The 20898-nt window shown below is 41.6% G+C and overlaps 1 protein-coding gene across 1 annotated transcript; it reads left to right on the forward strand.

The window, feature by feature from the left end:
* The first annotated feature begins 20002 nt into the window (after positions 1-20002).
* LOC123142603 (uncharacterized) lies at positions 20003-20670 on the forward strand. The gene is made up of 4 exons (XM_044561444.1): positions 20003-20117; positions 20211-20276; positions 20394-20551; positions 20658-20670. Exons 1-4 carry the CDS (start codon positions 20040-20042, stop codon positions 20668-20670), a joined length of 315 nt encoding a protein of 104 aa, XP_044417379.1. The 5' UTR covers positions 20003-20039.
* The last annotated feature ends 228 nt before the right edge of the window (positions 20671-20898 follow it).

A 20898-nucleotide genomic window follows, 5' to 3' on the forward strand; every position in this document is an offset into this window, starting at 1 on the left:
CTTCAACTAATTTGCTCAGGTTTGAAAATAATTAATGGGGCTCACAATCATAGAAGATGTCCAAGATAGTATATTTATATGTGAAATCTCTCTTCCTTCAATATTCTTTCATGAATTGTTCAAGTGACCAATACAATGGTTGCTAACCTTCAATAAATTTACCACCTCTACTTCTTATATGTGAAGTCTTTACTCCCCATGGGAAAGGCATATGAAACATATATAATTTCAGATTTATGACATTCAAATCATTCAACTATTTACTCATAGGATATAAGTGAAGCACACAAGTAAATGACAAACTACTCCAAAAAGATATAAGTGAAGACCAATCAGTAGTTAAATAATTATGTAGCTTTGTGAAGACTCTCTCTCATTTAAGAATTTCAGATCTTGGTATTTTATTCAAACAGCAAGCAAAACAAAAGAAAATAAAATGACGCTCCAAGCAAAACACATATCATGTGGTGAATAAAAATATAGCTCCAAGTAAAATTACCGATGAACGAAGACGAAAGAGGGGATGCCATCCGGGTCATCCCCAAGCTTAGGATCTTGGTTGTCCTTGAGTATTACCTTGGGGTGCCTTGGCCATCCCCAAGCTTAGGCTCTTGCCACTCCTTATTCCATAGTCCATTGAATCTTTAACCAAAACTTGAAAACTTCACAACAGAAAACTCGTAAGCTCCGTTAGCGAAAGAAAACAAAACACCACTTCAAGGTACTGTAATGAACTCATTCTTCATTTATATTGGTGTTAAACCTACTGTATTCCAACTTCTCTATGGTTTATAAACTCTTTTACTAGCCATAGATTCATCAAAATAAGCAAACAACACACGGAAAACAGAATCTGTCAAAAACAGAACAGTCTGTAGTAATCTGTAACTAACGCAAACTTCTGGAACTCAAAAAATTCTACCAAAATAGGACGACCTAGATAATTTGATTATTGATCTGCTACAATTGGAATCAGTATTTTATCACGTTCTGGTGATTTTAAACAATTGTTTTCGTGAACAGAAAGTTTCTGGAATTTTCAGCAAGATCAAATAACTATCATCCAAGAAGATCCTATAGGTCTTACTTGGCACAAACACTAATTAAAACATAAAACCACATCTAACCAGAGGCTATATAGATTATTTATTACCAAAAAGGAGCAAAAATCAAAGAAAAAAAATAAAATTGGGTTGCCTCCCAACAAGCGCTAACGTTTAACGCCCCTAGCTAGGCATGATGATTTCAATGATGCTCACATAAAAGATAAGAATTGAAACATAAAGAGAGCATCATGAAACACATGACAAGCACATTTAAGTCTAACCCACTTCCTATGCATAGGGATTTTGTGAGCAAACAACTTATGGGAACAATAATCAACTAGCATAGGAAGGCAAAACAAGCATAACTTCAAAACTTTAAGCACATTGTGAGGAAACTTGATATTATTGCAATTCCTACAAGGATATATTCCTCCCTCATAATAATTTTCAGTAGCATCATGAATGAATTAAAAAATATAACCAGCACCTAAAGAATTCTTTTCATGATCTACTTGCATAGAAAATTTACTACTCTCCACATAAGCAAAATTCTTCTCATTCGGAATAGTGGGAGTATCATAAGAGACTTGAATACTATAAATTGTTTCCACATTAAAAGAGTAATGTTCAGAAAAAGGGTAATCATAATCATGACAAGTTTATAAATATAATCATCACTACTTTTTATAGCATACGTTTCATCACAATAATCATCATAAGTAGCAACTTTGTTCTCATCATAATCGATTGAAACCTCTTCCAAGATAGTGGACTCGTCACTAAATAAAGTCTTGACCTCTCCAAATCCACTTTCATAAATATTATAAGATTAAACATCCTCCAAAATAGTGGGATCATTACTTCCTAAAGTTGACACTCTTCCAAACCCACTTTCATCAATATAATCATCATAGGTAGAAGGCATGCTATCATCATAACAACTTTGCATATCAAAACTTGGGAGGCTAAAAATATCATCTTCATTAAACGTAGCATCCCCAAGCTTGGCACAAACATTAATTTCAGCAAATATATTCTCAAATGTGTCATCCTCATTAAACATAGCATCCCCAAGCTTGGGCCTTTTCATATCATAAGCATAATCACTCTCATTATTAATAGTATGGATAGCACCAATAGTATAGCAATTATCATCATCACAATGAGTAGTAGGAGCAACATCATTTGGGAGGGATACCTTTTTACCTTTGCTTCTCCGTTTTTTCTTTTTCTTCTTCACATCATGTGTGGGTTTAATCCTCTTTTTGGAGCTCCTTATTAATGAGATTGATCAAATAGAAGGCTCCTCCTCGTTACCTGATTCATCATAAGAAATAATAGGAGGATATTGGGAAGTCTCTTCCCTTTCGTTAGTGTTCTCTTCATCTTCTATTTGTTTTCTTTTCTTTATGTAATTGGCAATATAAGGGTCTTCAATGCAATTCACCGCACAATACATATAAATTTCTTCTAGATCAATATCGAGGAATTTCTTGAGGTTATATTCTAGAATAAGCTTAGTTTGACGTTTCATTTCTTCATAACCCAAAAGCAAACTAAGTTCATTATGGTGTGCAAGGGAAATCAAGTCATCACAATTTTTGGACACGATTCAATCATGAAACAATTTGCATTTGATATTTAAATGACCATGTTCATTGCAAAGTTCACAAGTATGGCTAAGATATTTTAAATTTTCAGCACTAACATTTAGCCTCTCTTGCAACCATTTAGTTTCTAAGTACTTGTGCCTCTTACAAAATCTATCTTCCCTTTTTGGTATGTATTTTCAAACTCTATGCAGTCCACAGAAATCGACATGCTTATAAGAAATATTTTCATCATGACTAGTGCAATCATCATTAGTACCATGCATATTCAAGGAGTTCATACTAACAACATTGCAATCATGCTCATCATTCAAAGATTTAGTACCAAACATTTTAATGCATTCTTCTTCTAACACTTTGGCACAATTTTCCTTTCCATCATACTCACGAAAGATATTAAAAAGATGAAGCGTATGAGGCAAACTCAATTCCTTTTTTTGTAATTTTCTTTTATAAACTAAACTAGCGATAAAACAAGAAACTAAAAGATTCAATTGCAAGACCTAAAGATATACCTTCAAGCACTCACCTCCCCGGCAACGGCGCCAGAAAAGAGCTTGATGTCTACTACACAACCTTCTTCTTGTAGACGTTGTTGGGCCTCCAAGTGCAGAGGTTTGTAGGACAGTAGCAAATTTCCCTCAAGTGGATGACCTAAGGTATATCAATCCGTGGGAGGCGTAGGATGAAGATGGTCTCTCTCAAACAACCCTGCAACCAAATAACAAAGAGTCTCTTGTGTCCCCAACACACCCAATACAATGGTAAATTGTATAGGTGCACTAGTTCAGCGAAGAGATGGTGATACAAGTGCAATATGGATGGTAGATATAGGTTTTTGTAATCTGAAAATATAAAAACAGCAAGGTAATAAGCGATAAAAGTGAGCATAAACGGTATTGCAATGCGTTGAAACAAGGCCTAGGGTTCATACTTCACTAGTGCAAGTTCTCTCAACAATAATAACATAATTGGATCATATAACTATCCCTCAACATGCAACAAAGAGTCACTCCAAAGTCACTAATAGCGGAGAACAAACGAAGAGATTATGGTAGGGTACGAAACTACCTCAAAGTTATCCTTTCTGATCGATCTATTCAAGAGTCCGTAGTAAAATAACACGAAGCTATTCTTTCCGTTCGATCTATCATAGAGTTCGTACTAGAATAACACCTTAAGACACAAATCAACCAAAACCCTAATGTCACCTAGATACTCCAATGTCACCTCAAGTATCCGTGGGTATGATTATACGATATGCATCACACAATCTCAGATTCATCTATTCAAACCAACACAAAGTACTTGAAAGAGTGCCCCAAAGTTTCTACCGGAGAGTCAAGACGAAAACGTGTGCCAACCCCTATGCATAGGTTCATGGGCGGAACCCGCAAGTTGATCACCAAAACATACATCAAGTGGATCACGTGATATCCCATTGTCACCACAGATAAGCACGGCAAGACATACATCAAGTGTTCTCAAATCCTTAAAGACTCAATCCAATAAGATAAGATCAAAGGGAAAACTCAATCCATTACAAGAGAGTAGAGGGGGAGAAACATCATAAGATCCAACTATAATAGCAAAGCTCGCGATACATCAAGATCGTATCACCTCAAGAACACGAGAGAGAGAGAGATCAAACACATAGCTACTGGTACATACCCTCAGCCCCGAGGGTGAACTACTCCCTCCTCGTCATGGAGAGCGCCGGGATGATGAAGATGGCCACCGGTGAGGGATCTCCCCTCCGGCAGGGTGCCGGAATAGGGTCCCGATTGGTTTTTGGTGGCTACAGAGGCTTGCGGCGGCGGAACTCCCGATCTATTATGTTCCCCGAAGTTTTTAGGGTATATGGAAATATATAGGCGAAAGAAGTCGGTCAGGGGAGCCACGAGGGGCCCACGATGGTGGAGGGCGCGCCCAGCTGCCTCGTGCCTTCCGCGTTGCTTCCCTTACGTATACTCCAAGTCTTCTGGATTGCTTCCGTTCCAAAAATAACTCTCCCGAAGGTTTCATTCCGTTTGGACACCGTTTGATATTCCTTTTCTGCGAAACAAGGGAAAAGACAGAAACTGGCACTGGGCTCTGGGTTAATAGGTTAGTCCCAAAAATAATATAAAAGTGCATAGTAAAGCCCATTAAACATCCAAGATGGATAATATAATAGCATGAATACTTCATAAATTATAGATACGTTGGAGACGTATCAAGATCTTGGTCTCTTGCACCCTGGCTTGGCCTTAGCTTGTCCATGCATGAGTCAGGGGGAAATGTATACCCCTGTTTGTTTTCCCCAACACTAGGAGGCATTTCATCTAGCACATTTGTCAGGTGCTCTCTTTGTGAGTCGTTAGTCTCATCGAAACGCACATCTATAGTTTCAACCACTTTATGGTGAAAGAGATTGAAGACTCTGTAGGTGTGTGAATCCTTTCCATATAGCCAAGCATAAAACTCTCATGTGCTTTCGGTGCAAATTTGGAAGTGTGATGTGGATCCCTTATCCAACACCTAGCATCAAAGACTTTGAAATAACTTACATTTGGCTTCTTACCAATGATTAGCTCATATGATATCTTCTTGAAGAACTTGTGAAGATATACTCTGTTGATTCATAAGGTGTTTTTCTGGAGATTGCTTCACGACAGATTGAATACAAGAAACCTTTTAAGAAGGAAAACTTTTGTGCTGCAAAACTACAATTGTGCCATCTTCAATTGCCAACAAGAAGAAACTCTGCAACATCTCTTTTGGACTTGCCCATTTGCCTCACAATGCTGGGACCAGCTCTGCCCCCAATAGGCTAAATAATAACTCAGTGATGGAAGCTTTTGCTGATCTAAAGCAACAACTGCAAGTTCCTTTTTTATGGCAATTATCATATTGGCATCTTGGGCTATTCGGATCACTAGAAACAATCTTATTTTCAGAACATTCAGCCCAACCTTTGGAGATGGAAGGATACCTTCAAAAGAGAGCTACACCTCCTCAAATTTAGAATCAAGAGGAAGTATTCTAGAGAATACATTCACTAGTTGGATCACTTGCATCTGTAGCTCTCTCGACGACCCTCTTGTATAGTGGAGCTATTTAGCTTTTTTTTTCTTTTTCTTTTCTTTTTTCTCTTCTTCTACTTCGTTGTTCTTTTTGGGGGGCTTAGCTCAAGCCTTGCAAGATACTTTATTTTTAATAATAAAAATTGCAGTGGGGTTTTGCCCTACTGTGCATAGTCAAAAAAAGATATACTCTGTTGATGATGTGGCATGCAGTGTGAATGGCTTCAGGCCACCACTTGTGTGGTGTCTTGTATTCGTCTACCATAATGTGAGCCATCTCAATGAGAGTCCTATTCTTGCGCTCCACAACGCCATTCTATTGAGGGGTGTACAGAGCAGATAACTCATGAGTGATGCCCAGTACCTCAAGATAGGTGTCAAGTCCAGTGTTCTTGAACTCAGTGCCATTGTCACTCTTGATGTGCTTGATCTTGACACCATAGTTGGTCATGTAATGGTTGGAGAACCATCTAAAGACATCCTGCACTTCAGTCTTATATAGGATTATGTGCACCCAAGTGTATCGCGAATAGTCATCAAAAACCACAAAGCCGTATAAGTGTGCAGAAGCAATAAGAGTAGAGTAGTGAGTAGGTCCAAATAAGTCCATGTGTAGCAGCTCGAAGGGATGCGTAGTCATCATCATTGTCTCCGAGGGATGCTTGGCCCTACTCATCTTTCTGGCTTCATACGCTCCACATAGGTGATCTTTCTTGAACTTGACGCCCTCGATCCCAATGATGTGCTTCTTCTTCACAAGGGTGTGCAAGTTCCTTATGCCAGCATGCCCTAGCCTTCGATGCCAAAGCCAGCATTCTGAAGCTTTTGCTAGGAGACACGTGGCAAGCTGTCGTCCTGCGGAGAAATCTACCATGTACAAGTCACCTCTTCTATAACCTTCGAAGACTTGAATTTTGTCAGAAGCCATTAGCACAAGGCAACGATATTTGCCAAATATGACAATCATCTCAAGATCACAAAGCACTGAGGTTGACATTAGGTTGAATCCAAGGATTCGACAAGCATCACTTAATCCATGTGCCGATCCTTTGAGATTGCAACCCTACCTGGACCAAATACCTTGCTTTTCCCAGTGTCAAGAAATGCGATATGACTTTGTCTAGCTAGATGAAGAGTTGAGTCCATAAGTAAGCTTCGATCACTAATCACGTGATTGGTACAACCTGTCCAAGATCCATTCACTAGCTTTTGGAAGTGTACCCTATTGTGTAGTTAGTAGGATAGGCTTCACCAGAGACAATTGTGAAGTACAAACATTTGACGACAAACACTTTCATGAAAGGTAAGTTTCTTAGAGGATATGATATGATGGTCATCAAGAAATCCATGGGCGAAATAAATGGTACGACCATTTGGGCATTTTAACTTGCGTCCAACAAGTTTACTTAGGTCTCTAGCATTTTCTTCAGAACCCAATGCATTTCGGCTAGAGACCCGTTCCTGAAAGAGAAGTTAATTCTGCTTAACCACTCACATCTGAAGGGGTGGCTTAGAAGCAATGAGCCTAATTGTAGCTTCTGAGAATTTTGGCTTTAAAGCCCTAGCAAATAGTTTCGCATGAGGTGAATAGTACTCATAAGAATAAGCAAAGAAATTCTTCGATTTATGAACATAATGGTTCGAAGGTAATGCCCATATTCATGAGCCTGGTCATTGTTTCCTTGCAAAACATTGACGTTAGGGCGACCATGTGTGGTTCTCTATGTCTATTAAGACTTTGGGCCTTTTGAAGCCTTTGGTCTGTGATTTGTCTTCTTCCCTGGTGGTGTCATGATGACATTCATAGGAAGCTTTTCAAGAAGACTTTTAGACACCAAAATCTTCTTCATAGGAGAACTATTCCTGCAGTTAGTTCAAATAAACCTAGCAAACAGTCCATGATTCTGATTTTTGAATAGTTTATAGTTTGAGTCAAATGACTCATCAGTGATGATAGGGTTAGCACATTTATAGCCAGATAATGTGGATGGACCCACTAATGGTCCCTTCGCAGCAACCCAGGCTGTTTTGGGCTACTGCTCAGGCTTCCAGTAAGATCCATCAACATTCATTTTCCTCTAAAAACCAACACCCTCTTTCCTAGGGTTTTGGTTCAAGATCTGCTTCTTGAGGACATCACAAAGGGTATGGTGTCCTTTGAGGCTTTTGTACATGCCTGTTTCAAGCAATGTCTTCAACCTAGCAGTTTTATCAGCAATAGTAGTGGTTTCCTCAGAAGAGGGGTTAGTAACGACATCAGCAGTTGAAGATATTGCATTGATTGAAGCATTTGAACATTCATCAGAAGATATAGCATTATCATGCTCAAGGAAACTTAAGCAAGGTGGCACAAACTCTTCCTGAGCGGAACTGATCTATTGAGCAAGGAGTGAACCGTTTTCAGTTCAAAAATCATCATGAGACGCTCTCAGCTCTCTAGCTCTTGCTTCCTTTGAATATAATCACAGGAAAGCTTTTCATGATTAGCTGAGAGGGTATCATGACAACTTAGAAATTTGTTATACTTAACTTGAAGATTTTTCATGTCTTCAATTAAGGATGGACTTCGATTGCATTCTTCATCCAATAGATCATCGCTTTTGTCTAAGAAGATTTGAATCTTTTCCATAGCATTTTGTTGCTCAGTTGCAATTTTAGCAAGAGTCTTATAACTAGGTTTGGATTCACATTCAGAGTGATATTCACTTCAGATTTCAAAGTAGGCAGCACGGGATGTTACCTTTGCGCCTCTTGCCATGAAGCAGTAGGCTCGAGTAGAGTCGTTGTCATTCGCTTCAGTAACGGTGTCGTAGCCATTGTCTTCATTGTTGAAGATGGACTTGGCGACAAATGTTGAAGCTAGAGCCAGGCTTGCCATGCCTGAATCACACTCCACCTCTGACTCCTCCACTACCTCCTCAGAACCATACTCGTTTGAATCAATTTATATGCCGATGAATGCACGAGCTTTCCCAGACTAAATTTTCTTGTGGGATGAAGACTTTCAGTGCCTCTTCTTCTTTTTGTCGCCAGAGTCAGAATCCCTGCTTTTCTTCTTCTTCTTTGATTCATTTTCCCACTGAGGGCATTTAACCATGTAGTGGCCTGGCTTCTTGCATTTGTGGCACGTTCTCTTCTTGTAGTCACGAGTGAAAGTCTCTGCCTTCTTGGAATCATACTTTGGAGACTTTCTGAAAGAGTTCTTTTTGGTGAACTTTTGGAACTTCTTGACTAGCATTGCAAGTTCTCAAGCAATGTCTTCAGGACCACCAGAACTGCAATCAGAGTCTTCAGATGAAGATACAACTTTTTCCTTTAGATCACAAGAGTGTCCATAGCTGGGACCATAGATATCTCTCTTCTTAGATAGCTAGAATTCATGAGTATTGGTCCACTCAAGAATATCAGCAGGATCAAGTTTCATGAAGTCAGGGCGCTCTTGTGTCATCAAAGATAGGCTATCAAATGAGCTATCAAGTAATATCAGTAGCTTCTTCACAACTTCATGGCTGGTGATGTCAGTGGCGCCAAGAGCGTGAAGCTCATTGGTGATATCAGTGAGACGATCAAAGGTAAGCTTTCATTGTTGAGCCTCTTGAAGCGGTTGAAGAGATTGTGAAGAACATCGATTCTCAAGTCTCGTTGGGATGAGACGCCTTCATTTACCTTGGAGAGCCAGTCCCAGACTAGCTTCGTAGAATCTAGAGCACTCACACGCCCATACTGCCCTTTGGTCAGATGACCGCAGATGATGTTCTTGGCGGTTGAGTCCAGTTGCACAAACCTCTTCAGCTTACCAACTTTGGGAACTCCGGTCCTGATGACACACCAGAGGTCTTTCTCAATGGCTTAAAGATGCATGCGCATCTTATTCTTCCAGTAGGGTAATCAGTACCATCGAAGAAGGAGCATGCAGCGGAGACCTTGATTATCCCTACTGTCGACATAGCTAAAACTCCAGGTGGTTAAACCGTATCACACAGAATAAGGGAGCACCTCACTCTGATACCAACTGAAAGTGCTAGTTATCGACTAGAGGGGGTGAATAGGCGATTTTTATGAATGTCTTCAAGACAGTCGATGTCTTCGAAGACGTGGAAGCGAAATAGTAACTAAACATGATACAACGGAAGATAAACTACACTAGGCATGCTAGAAGGTCTAATAACAACACAAGTGATATGCGAAGACAAACAACAACTAGGTAGAACAGAGTAGTTTAGGAAGATAGTGTGAAGACAAAGGTATAATCAGAGGGAATGTGCTCAGACCATGTCTTCAAACAAAATGAGCATGCAATGACATCACGAAACTAAACAGTAAGTAAAGGAGTGAGGTGATAGAACCATTAGCTCGGTGAATACTAATTGTAAGTGCATCTAGTGCCACCCCTAGTTGGTTTTAGAGTATTAATGACAAACATGGTTGAGGGACTAATGTGTTTGTGAGAATTGCAGCATAACACAGGTAGTAGTCCCACATTGATTCGGTTTACCTACCAGAGATGACCCCTAAAAATGTATAAAGACATTGAAGACAATGGTGGTTTGTGAAGACATTCACATTGAAGATAATGACGATGAAGACATTCACTTGAAGGCTATGGAGTGTAAAGACATAGTTTCTTTCGTAGTTTCCTTTTCTTCTTTCTTGAGTCATAGGAACCACCGTACTGTTAAGTGGGTTCCAAGTGAACAAAGTAAGATGACTGAAGTGATGCTCAACCAAAATCCTACGTCTTCGAGCGAAGACAGTGAGAACAAATCTTAACCAGAGTTGGATGAGTCAGCTTTGCTTGTAGCCAAAGCCAAGATGCCGCGTGTGTTTGAAATCCAACCGTTGGACACGTGTTGGTTCCTTAGTGACCCAGGGTCATTTCGAACATATCATGTCGGGTTGCCTCCTGGCTATAAATAGCCCACCCCCTACACCATAAATTGTTGGTTGCTCAGAGTTAGTGCACAGCTTTTGTCGTTTGAGAGCAACCCACCTCTGAAGCCTTTGAGAGAGTGATCCTAGTGAGAACAAAGCCCAAAACACCCAGAGACAAAGAGTGTTAGGCATCACTGAAGTATTTCTCTCCGCGTGACCTGAAGATTTGTTACACTTGAGGACAGTGCATCCTCCAGCCGGTTAGGCGTCACGTTCTGAGGATCCAAGCGTCATTGTGGATCGCCGGTGAACGGAGTCTATGAAGGTTTGGATGTCTACCTTGACGACTTTCCAGAGTGATTGGGCGAGGACTAGGTGTCCTTAGCTCAAGGGGAATAAGGTGAAGACACAATCTTCTGAGTTCAATCTCAGCCTCCCTAACCAGACGTACAGTTGTCACAGCAACTGGAACTGGTCTACCAAATCCTTGTCTTCACCAAGCTACTGGTTCTATCCCTTACCTTCTTTACATTTCAGTTTGTCTTCGTGGAGTCATTGCTAGCTTGCCTGATCTGTTTGACTTCACTGTGCGAAGACTATTACCTGTTTGGCTTCATACTGTCTTCATTCTGATCCATACTGACTAGCCGCTATTAGTCTTCGTGCTTTCACTATATTGCTTACTTGACTATGGCTTGTCTAGTGTAGTTCATCTTCTGCTGCATATCATATAGGTTCATACTTACAGTTTGTCTTCAAAGACCTTGTGTTTTGAAGACTTACATAAAAATCGCCTATTCACCCCCCTCTAGTCGATAACTAGCACTTTAACTAATGATTTGTTAGACCAGTTCCATTTGTTGTGACAACTATACGTCTGGTTAGGGAGGCTGAGATTGAACTCAGAAGACCATGTCTTCACCTTATTCCCCTTGAGCTAAGATCAATAGATCTCGCCCAATCACTTAGGTAAGTGATAATCCCCAAGTGCAAGGAACCATCGTAGAAATTTCCAAAGATGGAAGTGGTAAGTATGGAGTGTCGAACCCACAAGGAGCTAAAGGTAATATCAATATTCTCTCAAGTCCTATCTGCCACCGATCCGACTCTACATACACCGCTCGTTTGCTTTTATCTAGAAATAAGAAATAGAACTAAAATATAAAAATAGGTGATGTCAACATAAAGTTAGAATATATTACAATATATTACAAATAGCGAGTGTGGAATAATGATGGTATGGTATGCGAAATTATCCTAGGAAATTGATAAGAAGATCGATAATCATTATTGCAATTTTATGTGAGGGAGATGCATGAGCTAACATACTTTTCGTACTTGGATCATATGAACTTACGATTGGACCTCTAGCAAGCATCTGCAACTACTAGTAACCATTAAGGTAAATCCAACCATAACATTAAGTATCAAGTCCCCTTTACTCCCATAGGCAACAACCCCCTTACTCGGTGTAAGCTTTTGTCACTCTAGCAACCCACTATATCACAAATGAGTTTCGCGCACTCGACGCCACTGAGATCACCAAGCATGAAATTGTGAAGAAGCTACTGAGATCACTTGACAGCTCATTTGACGCTCTGGCCCTAATGATTAAAGAACGCCCTGACTTCAAAGATCTCAATCCGTCTGACATACTTGAGAGGCTCAACACACATGAGTTCCAACTATCTGAGAAGAGAGATATCTACGGTCCCAACTATGGCCGATCCTGTGCTTTGAGGGCAAAAGTTGTTTCCTCATCTAAAGAAGAATCTTACTGTAGTTTTGGTGATCCTGAAGACATTGTCAAAGAGCTAGCAATGCTCCTGAGAAAGTTCCAAAAGTTCTCCAAGAAGAATCGCTTCGGAAAGTCTTGAAGATCCATCTCAAGAAATGATGAGGCTTCCTCTCGTGACTACAAGAAGAGAACATGCCACAAATGCAAGAAGCTAGGCCACTACATATATATCTGAGTGTCCTCAATGGAACAAGGAAACTAAGAAGAATTAGAAGAAGAACAGGGAATATGATTCTGACGACAAGAAGAAGAAGAATTCTTCAAAGTCTTCATCAAATTCTTCGTCTCAAAAGAAGAGCTCATCTAGAAAGGCTCATGCATTCATTGACAAGGAGATGGATTCAGAGGAGGAGTTTGCTTCTGAGGAGGCGGAGGTGGAGTCCGAGGAGGAGTCTGATTTAGGCGTGGCAAGCCTGGCTCTAGCTTCGGCATTTGTCGCCAAGTCCATCTTCAACACTAAAGACAATGGTCACGTCACTGACGCTGAAGCCAATGATGAGGACGACCCTGCTCCGACCTACTGCTTCATAGCACGAGGTGCCAAGGTAAATGCACGCAATGCTTACTTTCAAACCTCCAGTGAAGATGACTCTGAGTGTGAATCCAAACCTAGCTATAAAACTCTTGCTAAAATTCCAACTGAACAACAAACTGCTATGGAACACATTCAAAAGTTGCTAGACAAAAGTGATGACCTGTTGGACGCGGAAATGAATCGAACTCAGTCCTTAATCGAAGACATCAAAAATCTTCGTGTTAAGTACGAGGAACTTGAAAGTCGTCACGAAACCTTCTCAGCCACTCATGAGAAGCTTTCCTATGATTATCTTCAAAGGAAGCAAGATCTCGAGAAACTGGGAGCGTCTCATGAACATCTTTAAAAGGAGATCGATTCACTACTCGCTCAACGGATCAGTTCTGCTCAGGAAGACTTTGTGCCACCATGTTTAAAATGTCTTGAGCGTGATAATGCTATCTCTATTGTTGAATGTTCTACTGCCTCTGATATTGCAATATCTTCAACTGCTGATGTGGTAATGATAACCCACAAGTATAGGGGATCGCAACAGTTTTCGAGGGTAGAGTATTCAACCCAAATTTATAGATTCAACACAAGGGGAGCCAAAGAATATTTGAAGGTATTAGCAGCTGAGTTGTCAATTCAACCACACCTGGAGATTAATTATCTGCAGCAAAGTGATCAGTAGCAAAGTAGTTTGATAGTTTTGATAGTAGTGACAACAGCAACGGTAACAGTAACAGTGATAGCAATAATTTGTAGCAAGTGTAACAGTGATGATAGCAATAGTAACGCAGCAAGATCAATAAGGATAAATTCGTAGGCATTGGATGGGTGACTTGTTGGATGATATTCATCATGACCTAGGGCGATACGGCACTAGCTCCAGTTCATCGATATAATGTAGGCATGTATTACGTAAATAGTCATACGTGCTTTATTAAAAGAACTTGCATGACATCTTTTGTCCTACCCTCCCGTGGCAGCGGGGTCCATAATGGAAACTAAGGGATATTAAGGCCTCCTTTTAATAGAGAACCCAAACAAAGCATTAACACATAGTGAATACATGAACTCCTGAAACTACGGTCATCACCGGGAGTGGGCCCGGTTGTTGTCACTCCGGGGTTGCCGGATCATAACACATAGTAGGTGACTATAACTTGCAAGATCGGATCTAAAACATGGATATAATGATGAATTCATAAATGTTTCAGATCTGAGTTCATGGCACCCAGGCCCAAAGTGACAAGCATTAAGCATGGCAAAGTCATAGCAACATCAATCCAAGAACATAGTGGATACTAGGGATCAAGCCCTAACAAAACTAACTCGATTACATGATGAATCTCATCCAACTCCTCACCGACCAGCGAGCCTACGAAGGAATTACTGACTCCCGGTGGGGAGCATCATGGAATTGGCGATGGAGATCGGTTGGTGATGACGAAGAACGAAGATCCCCCTCTCCGGAGCCCCAAACGGACTCCAGATCTGCCCTCCCAAAGAAGAACAGGGCTTGGCGGCGGCTCCGAGGGGTTGTCAGCGGGGCCACCAGGTGGGTACAACCCACCTGGGCGCGCCAGGAGGGGGGCGCCCTGGTGGGTTGTGCCCAACCAGGGGCCCCTCTCTGGTGGGTCTTGGCTCCAGAAATTCTTATTATTGATATAAAAAATCCTCGCAAAGTTTCGTTCCATTCCGAGAACTTTTATTTCTGCACAAAAACAACACCATGGTAGTTCTGCTGAAAGCAGCGTCAGTCCGGGGTTAGTTTCATTCAAATCATTGCAAATTAGAGTCCAAAACAAGAGGAAAAGGATGGGAAAAAGTAGATACGTTGGAGACGTATCAACTCCCCCAAGGTTAAACCTTTGCTTGTCCTCGAGCAATTCAGTTGATAAACTGAAAGTGAGAAAGAAAAACTTTTACGAACTCTTTTGCTCTTGTTTGCATAAATAAGCTTAAACAGCACCCAGGTTTTCAGCCAACATTATAACTAATCATGTCAACAATAACATTTAAAGATTATATTAACTCATATCAATGACATAATCAGCTAGCGAGCAATAATAAGATATCTCAAATGGCAACACATTGTCAAAACAATCATGATATAGTATGACAACAATGGTATCTCGCTAGCCCTTTCTGAGACTGCAAAACATAAATGCAGAGCACCTCCAAAGTTCAAGAAGCGACTAAACATTGTAATTCATGGTAGAAAAGATCCAGTCATGATGCACCCAACATTAGCTATACACAATGCATAAATCATGACAGTTGTGCTCTACTCAGTTTCTGGCGCTTGTTTTTAGAAGGTGACGATACAACATAAAATTAAATAGAAAGTCCCTTCGTAGAGGGAAGCAGGGATTTGCAGAGGTGCCAGAGCTCAGTTTTTAAAACAGAGATAAATGATATTTTGAGACATGCACCCTTCTCATTCACTTCACGGCCATCAGTTATCTACATCTTCCATGCTAAGCACGCTAGTGGCGGTTCCCAAGCGGTAAAAGTAAAGGTTTACTCCCCCTCCACCATCAATCACACTCCACGGCTTGTCCGAAACAACGGGTGCCGTCCATACCAACATCAGTCCCGGGGGAGTTTTGTTTAATTATTTGCATTTTTGAGTTCATGACTGGGAATCCCTATTACCGCCCATTTCCTTGTGCGATGGCGAGTGAATAAACACTCGACCTGAGGATAACCCGCTTAGCACGGAAGATATCGACCACCTCCTGTCATTCCATGAACGATCCAGGCACACAAAACGGATAATTTTTAGAAGTTTTAGAGGTGGCACATGCAAATTTACTTAGGACGGCAGGGTAATACCGTATATAGGTAGGTATGGTGGACTCATCTGGAATAACTTTGGATTCAAGGTTTTGATGTACAAGCAGAATTACCACTTAGTACACGCGAAGGCTAGCAATTAAGATTGAGAAGTGGCCAGCTAGAGAGCAACAATGATCATGACCAGGCATTATGCATAAGTAACATTGGACACTAGCATGAGTAGGATATGAACACTATGAACATAAATATCATAGAGGCTATGTTGGTTTTGATTCAACTACATGCATGAACATGTACCAAGTCAAGCCACTCCAACATTCAGAGGAGGATACCATATCATCATACTACATCACAATCATTTTAACGCTATGTTGATATCCAAGATAAATCATTATCAACTCCCAGCTACGTATGCATGGCATGAGAAACTACAATCTCTAATTGTCATTGCAAACATGTTTAATCATAATGGGCTGAATCATGGGCACTAGGTTAAACATATTTACACAATAAGAACAAGTCGAGTTCATACCAGTTTCTCTTTGCCACGACCAGCTCATTGAATATTGTCATTATTGCCTTTCACTTGCACGACCGAATGGTGCCATGGACTAAGCTGGAATCTGCAAAACATTTTATTCAACAGGAGAAGACAAGGTAAAATGGGCTCTTTATTAGTTCAACAGTTATTCATATGAGAGCCACTCAACATTTTCATCGTGGTCTTCTCCTCGGTAAGACTCGAATAAAAAGAAAAGAAATTTAGAGAAACACACTGAAATATTTTTGGAGTTTTTGGTTTTCTTCAACAAGCAAATAAAAAGCAAAAACAAGAAAAACTATTTACAAGGGAAAGCTCCCAACAAGCAAAAGAAGAACAAGGAAATCTTCTTGGATTTTCTTTTAATACTACTACTAAGCATGCATAGAAAGTAAATTACTACAACTAATTTTCTAGGTTTTTTTCTAAAGTTTTTCAAACACACAAGAAGAAAGCAAGAAAATAAATCTAAGCATGGATGATACAATGAAAAAGTGTGAACACCGACAGATAGAATGATAGGTGAACATGCATGTAATGTCGGTGAGAAACACGTACTCCCCTAAGTTTAGGCTTTTGGCCTAAGTTGGTAATCGATCAGTAACCTGGAGGGTAGTAGTCAGCGTGGTAGCTCACAGAGGCTCTCGGTGCGGATGCCTCAGCACGCCGTGCCACCAACACTGCTGCGTTGTGAGCTCGGGCCTCGCTCTCATGAACAAAATATCTTTCCTTGCTGTGATAATCAAAGAGAGCAGGCGCAGGCAAATATGTGTCCACAACATGTGATTGGTTAAACATCAGATTATAAGTGAAGTTATCAGCCCTTCCCGCGAGAATCTTATGCTCTTTTAAAGCATCAAAATATAAATACCGAGTGGGTAGGATAGGATCAAAGGGAAAAGGTGAAACACCCAGCCCTCGTGCTAGATGGGTGGCATAAATCCCACCATAGAACCAACCACTCTTGGCGTTATGCTGAAGTCTACGTGCAACAATTGCTCCAAGGTTATAATTCCTTTCACCAGTGAGAGCGGTGTGAATGAGGCTCAAGTCTGGAGCACAAAGTATGCTACAGTCTTGCTTGCCTACTATGCATTTCCCGTTAAATAATGCAAAGTACTGAATTGCGGGAATCTGAATGCTCTTTATCCTTCCTTGTCTCACTCCTCTGTTTTCACCGTAACAAAGGCTAGTCAAGAAAGACTCATACTCAGAGTTTGCTGGCTCATCAAGCGAATCCCAAAATGGGAGCTTGCAATGGTAAGCAAAGTTCTCTAGTGGGATAGTAAATGGTTCATCATAAAGCATAAACGACACCCTAGACTCACGTGGAAAATATTTAAATTCTTTGACAAATGATTCAGTGAGAAGATGGCGTTGTTCACACTTATCTGAAAGGTAGGGACCGAGACCGGCATTGTGAACATATTGCTCGAATTCCTCCTTAATGCCCACTTGCATCATATACTCATCGCGAGGCCATAAGCATGTTTTGATGGCGGCATCTCGCGTGGAACTTTCACTTGGTTCAACGTAAAACCGACGAGCAAAACCGTCACTAGAGGACACCCTTAAGGATCGTCTCCTCGAAGAACTCCTTCCAAACAGGTTCATCATGTCCGCGTACAATTTTTCCTATGAACAAAAATCTGAATTTTTAGTCCACAAAATTTTTCCAACAGGACTTCACAAAACTAATAGAAACTACTCATACGGATACATAGAGGCTATAGCAAGCATTCAAACTACTTAGAACACTAAGAATTGAACATGCAAGCACATCCACAGCAGCACCAAGAGTAGCTATTTATTCGAAGTATAAACCACTAAAACAAAAACTAATTGGACAAATGATGGAGTCACATACCAAGCAACAAATCCCCGAAACAGTTTCGGAAACGGAGCTTCGAGCAAAGAGATCAAAATCCATGGGTTTGAGCTCAAGAACATGGGAGAGAGAGCAAGAGTGATTTTTTCTGGAGGTAGGTGACAATGTGGGACGAAGAGATAAGTGAGGGGGCACGTGGGGACCACACACCCCACGGCGTGCCAGGGGAGGGGGCGCGCCCAGGCGGGTCTGCCCACCTGGTGCACCTCCCTGTGATAATTTTTGCACCAAAAATTCTTAAATAATCAGAAAAAATCGTATAAAATTTTCAGAGCATTCTGAGAACTTTTATTTTTGGTCATTTTTTATTGCACGGGAAATTCAGGAAACAGACAAAACATGGGATTTATTTTATTCTCTCCCTAATAATAATAAAGCACGGGTTGAGTCTGGCGGGTTCACCGTCGCATCCTTTTTACACAAAGGTCCCTGGTGTTTTAGGTATCCAACTCGCAGTCCCCCTAATAAGTCAATCGAACCGGTACTGACGAGAGAAAAGAAAAAAAAAACTGCACGACGACCTTGCCTTCCATCTCCACCTCCAGCGCATCTCCACGCTGTCGTGCGCCGCCGGCCCCCACCATGCGCCGTCGCAGCCGACCCCCGACACGCCGCCGCGCACCGCCAACGCCCCTCCGCCATGCGCCTTTCCCACCCCTGCGACTTTCCACCACCAGCGACACTTGATGCCGGCGCCGCACCTTCAACCAATCCCTCTCTCTCGCCATGACCCGACGCCGTCGTCCTCCACCACCAGCCCAGCCCCCGCGTGTTCCTTTTCCAGTGACGCTACTCACCTTCCCTCCTCTCTTGGCCGGCGTCCAGTGCTCCGGCGACGGCAAAGACAGTTCCAAACCGTCTGCCTCGCCTCTCAATCACAGGTGAGCCGACGGGAGCTGGTTTCCTCTCCTCCCCGACGCTCTTCTTCACCTGGCCGGAGCACCTGCTCCTCCCATCACGCACAGATCAACGGAGCAGTTCGATGGTCGGTGGAACTAATCTTGTTATTAGTGCTAAGTGTAGAGATGATTAATTAGATCATGTTTAATTTTGAGTCAGTCTTAGAAGAAAGTGGATGCATGTGTGGGCGTCCGTTAGATGAGTAGCATGCACGTACTGCATGGATAAGATTAGTTGTTAGAATGGCTTAGTTGTGGACCTGATAATCACCAGTGTTGCGTCTCCAAGTGCGTGGAGATCGGCCGAAACTGAGCGGCCAGAGAGGTGGTTATCAGTTGCCGTTTCTACCGGCTAGTGGAGCCAGTCATGGTTCAGCTGATGTATGTGGCTTGACCGTGGCTGGATGCAAAAGTGTGCTTAGTGGGTGCGTGCGTGTGTGCTGTGGTTAGTCCGGGTACTTAAGGACTTGTAATCACCTGAGTTTGTTGCTAAGTTGAACAAGAGAATAGGGCACAAGTGTGCGGTGCCAGAAAACCTCTGCGTGTTCTTCTTCTCCACTATATATGTGTGTGTTGATCCTTGGGCAAAGCCAACATTGCCCAGGCTGCGTGCAGTTCAGTGCTGCTCTGCCCCCATCAACTTCAACCACCAGCCCGCGAGGTGCACGCCATGTGTTTGCTAAAAAGACTCAGTGCACTGCAGCACCATTGTTGCTTTGTTTCACGGCCATTTGTAGGTAGCTCATTCTTGCTATACATGTTTGAATATAGTTCACGCTGATATGTGTAGTGGTGTGCTCTTTTATTTATTTATATTTTCAAGGAAAAGAGCTGTGTCAGTTAATGCGCCAGCCATAGAACTGAACAAGTAAAATGAATATACAACCACAATTACCTGCTCTCTAGCAATAATACTTTGTGGTTTACAGAGTTAACTTGAACGGTTGTCTAAAAGCCATGTTCTGATTTTTTTTTCTATTTAATTTGATAGAGAAGAGATGGCTATTGATGAAGCCGAGCTTGAGCCTCTAGAATTTGCCGAGAAAATGCACACTCAACAGGAATTACAACAACAGGTGAAGCAAAAATGTTTTTATAGTGCCTCTTTCAAAGTATCAAACTTAACTGTATTGAAGATGCTAATTACATCGTTTTGATTGCTGTTACAGAAACTGGAGATGTTAGTTCAGATTAGAAAACACAATTCCGAGAGCCAATCTGTCATACTTGAGACTGTATGTACTCTATGCTTGCCCTCTCTCACTGAAACATACACAACTAAACTTTTGCTAAGTGTTTATGAGCAGAAGAAGCAATGTGTAATGCTTATCTCGACTTTATTGTCAATGCAGTTGCAGAGGCAGTTGGAGAGTGCTGATTTCGATACCAGTGCGTCAATATTCACTCTGGAGCAGATCCAAGGGAATGTTGAGAAACACTCCAGTTCACATATTTCAAGAGGTGAGAGATTTACGTCGCATCCAGTCTTCTCCCTGTACTATAGCCGATGGTTGTATTCTATCCATACACGAAGCATATAATTGCTATCCGGCTTACTTCATGTAATCTGCACTTTGCTCACTGAAAGACTACAAGTGTTCTAATTACATTGGCAGTGGCACCTGTTGAAACCGTCTGCCTGGCTCCCGTGGCGAACATCGCCGCCACCCCGCTATCGATTCCCACCCAAGCGGCTCGCCTCCTTGCGGTGGTGTTCTTCACCCTCTTTCATCACCATGAAGCAGATCGTCGTTGTGCCGCTGTCCGGCACTGGCTAGCTTGCAGAATTTATATAGGCCTTTCAATGTCCTCATTATCAAGGAGCTGCCTCGGAATCAATAAGCAAAGGCTAGCTTG

This window comes from Triticum aestivum, chromosome 6D, assembly GCF_018294505.1.
Source record: "Triticum aestivum cultivar Chinese Spring chromosome 6D, IWGSC CS RefSeq v2.1, whole genome shotgun sequence".
NCBI lineage: Eukaryota > Viridiplantae > Streptophyta > Magnoliopsida > Poales > Poaceae > Triticum > Triticum aestivum.

Coding starts and splice junctions, on each gene's coding strand:
- LOC123142603 (XM_044561444.1), top strand. CDS start 20,040: ATGGCTATTGATGAAGCCGAGCTTGAGCCTCTAGAATTTGCCGAGAAA. Junction 20,118..20,210: donor AACAGGAATTACAACAACAG/GTGAAGCAAAAA, acceptor TTGCTGTTACAG/AAACTGGAGATGTTAGTTCA. Junction 20,277..20,393: donor AATCTGTCATACTTGAGACT/GTATGTACTCTA, acceptor TTGTCAATGCAG/TTGCAGAGGCAGTTGGAGAG.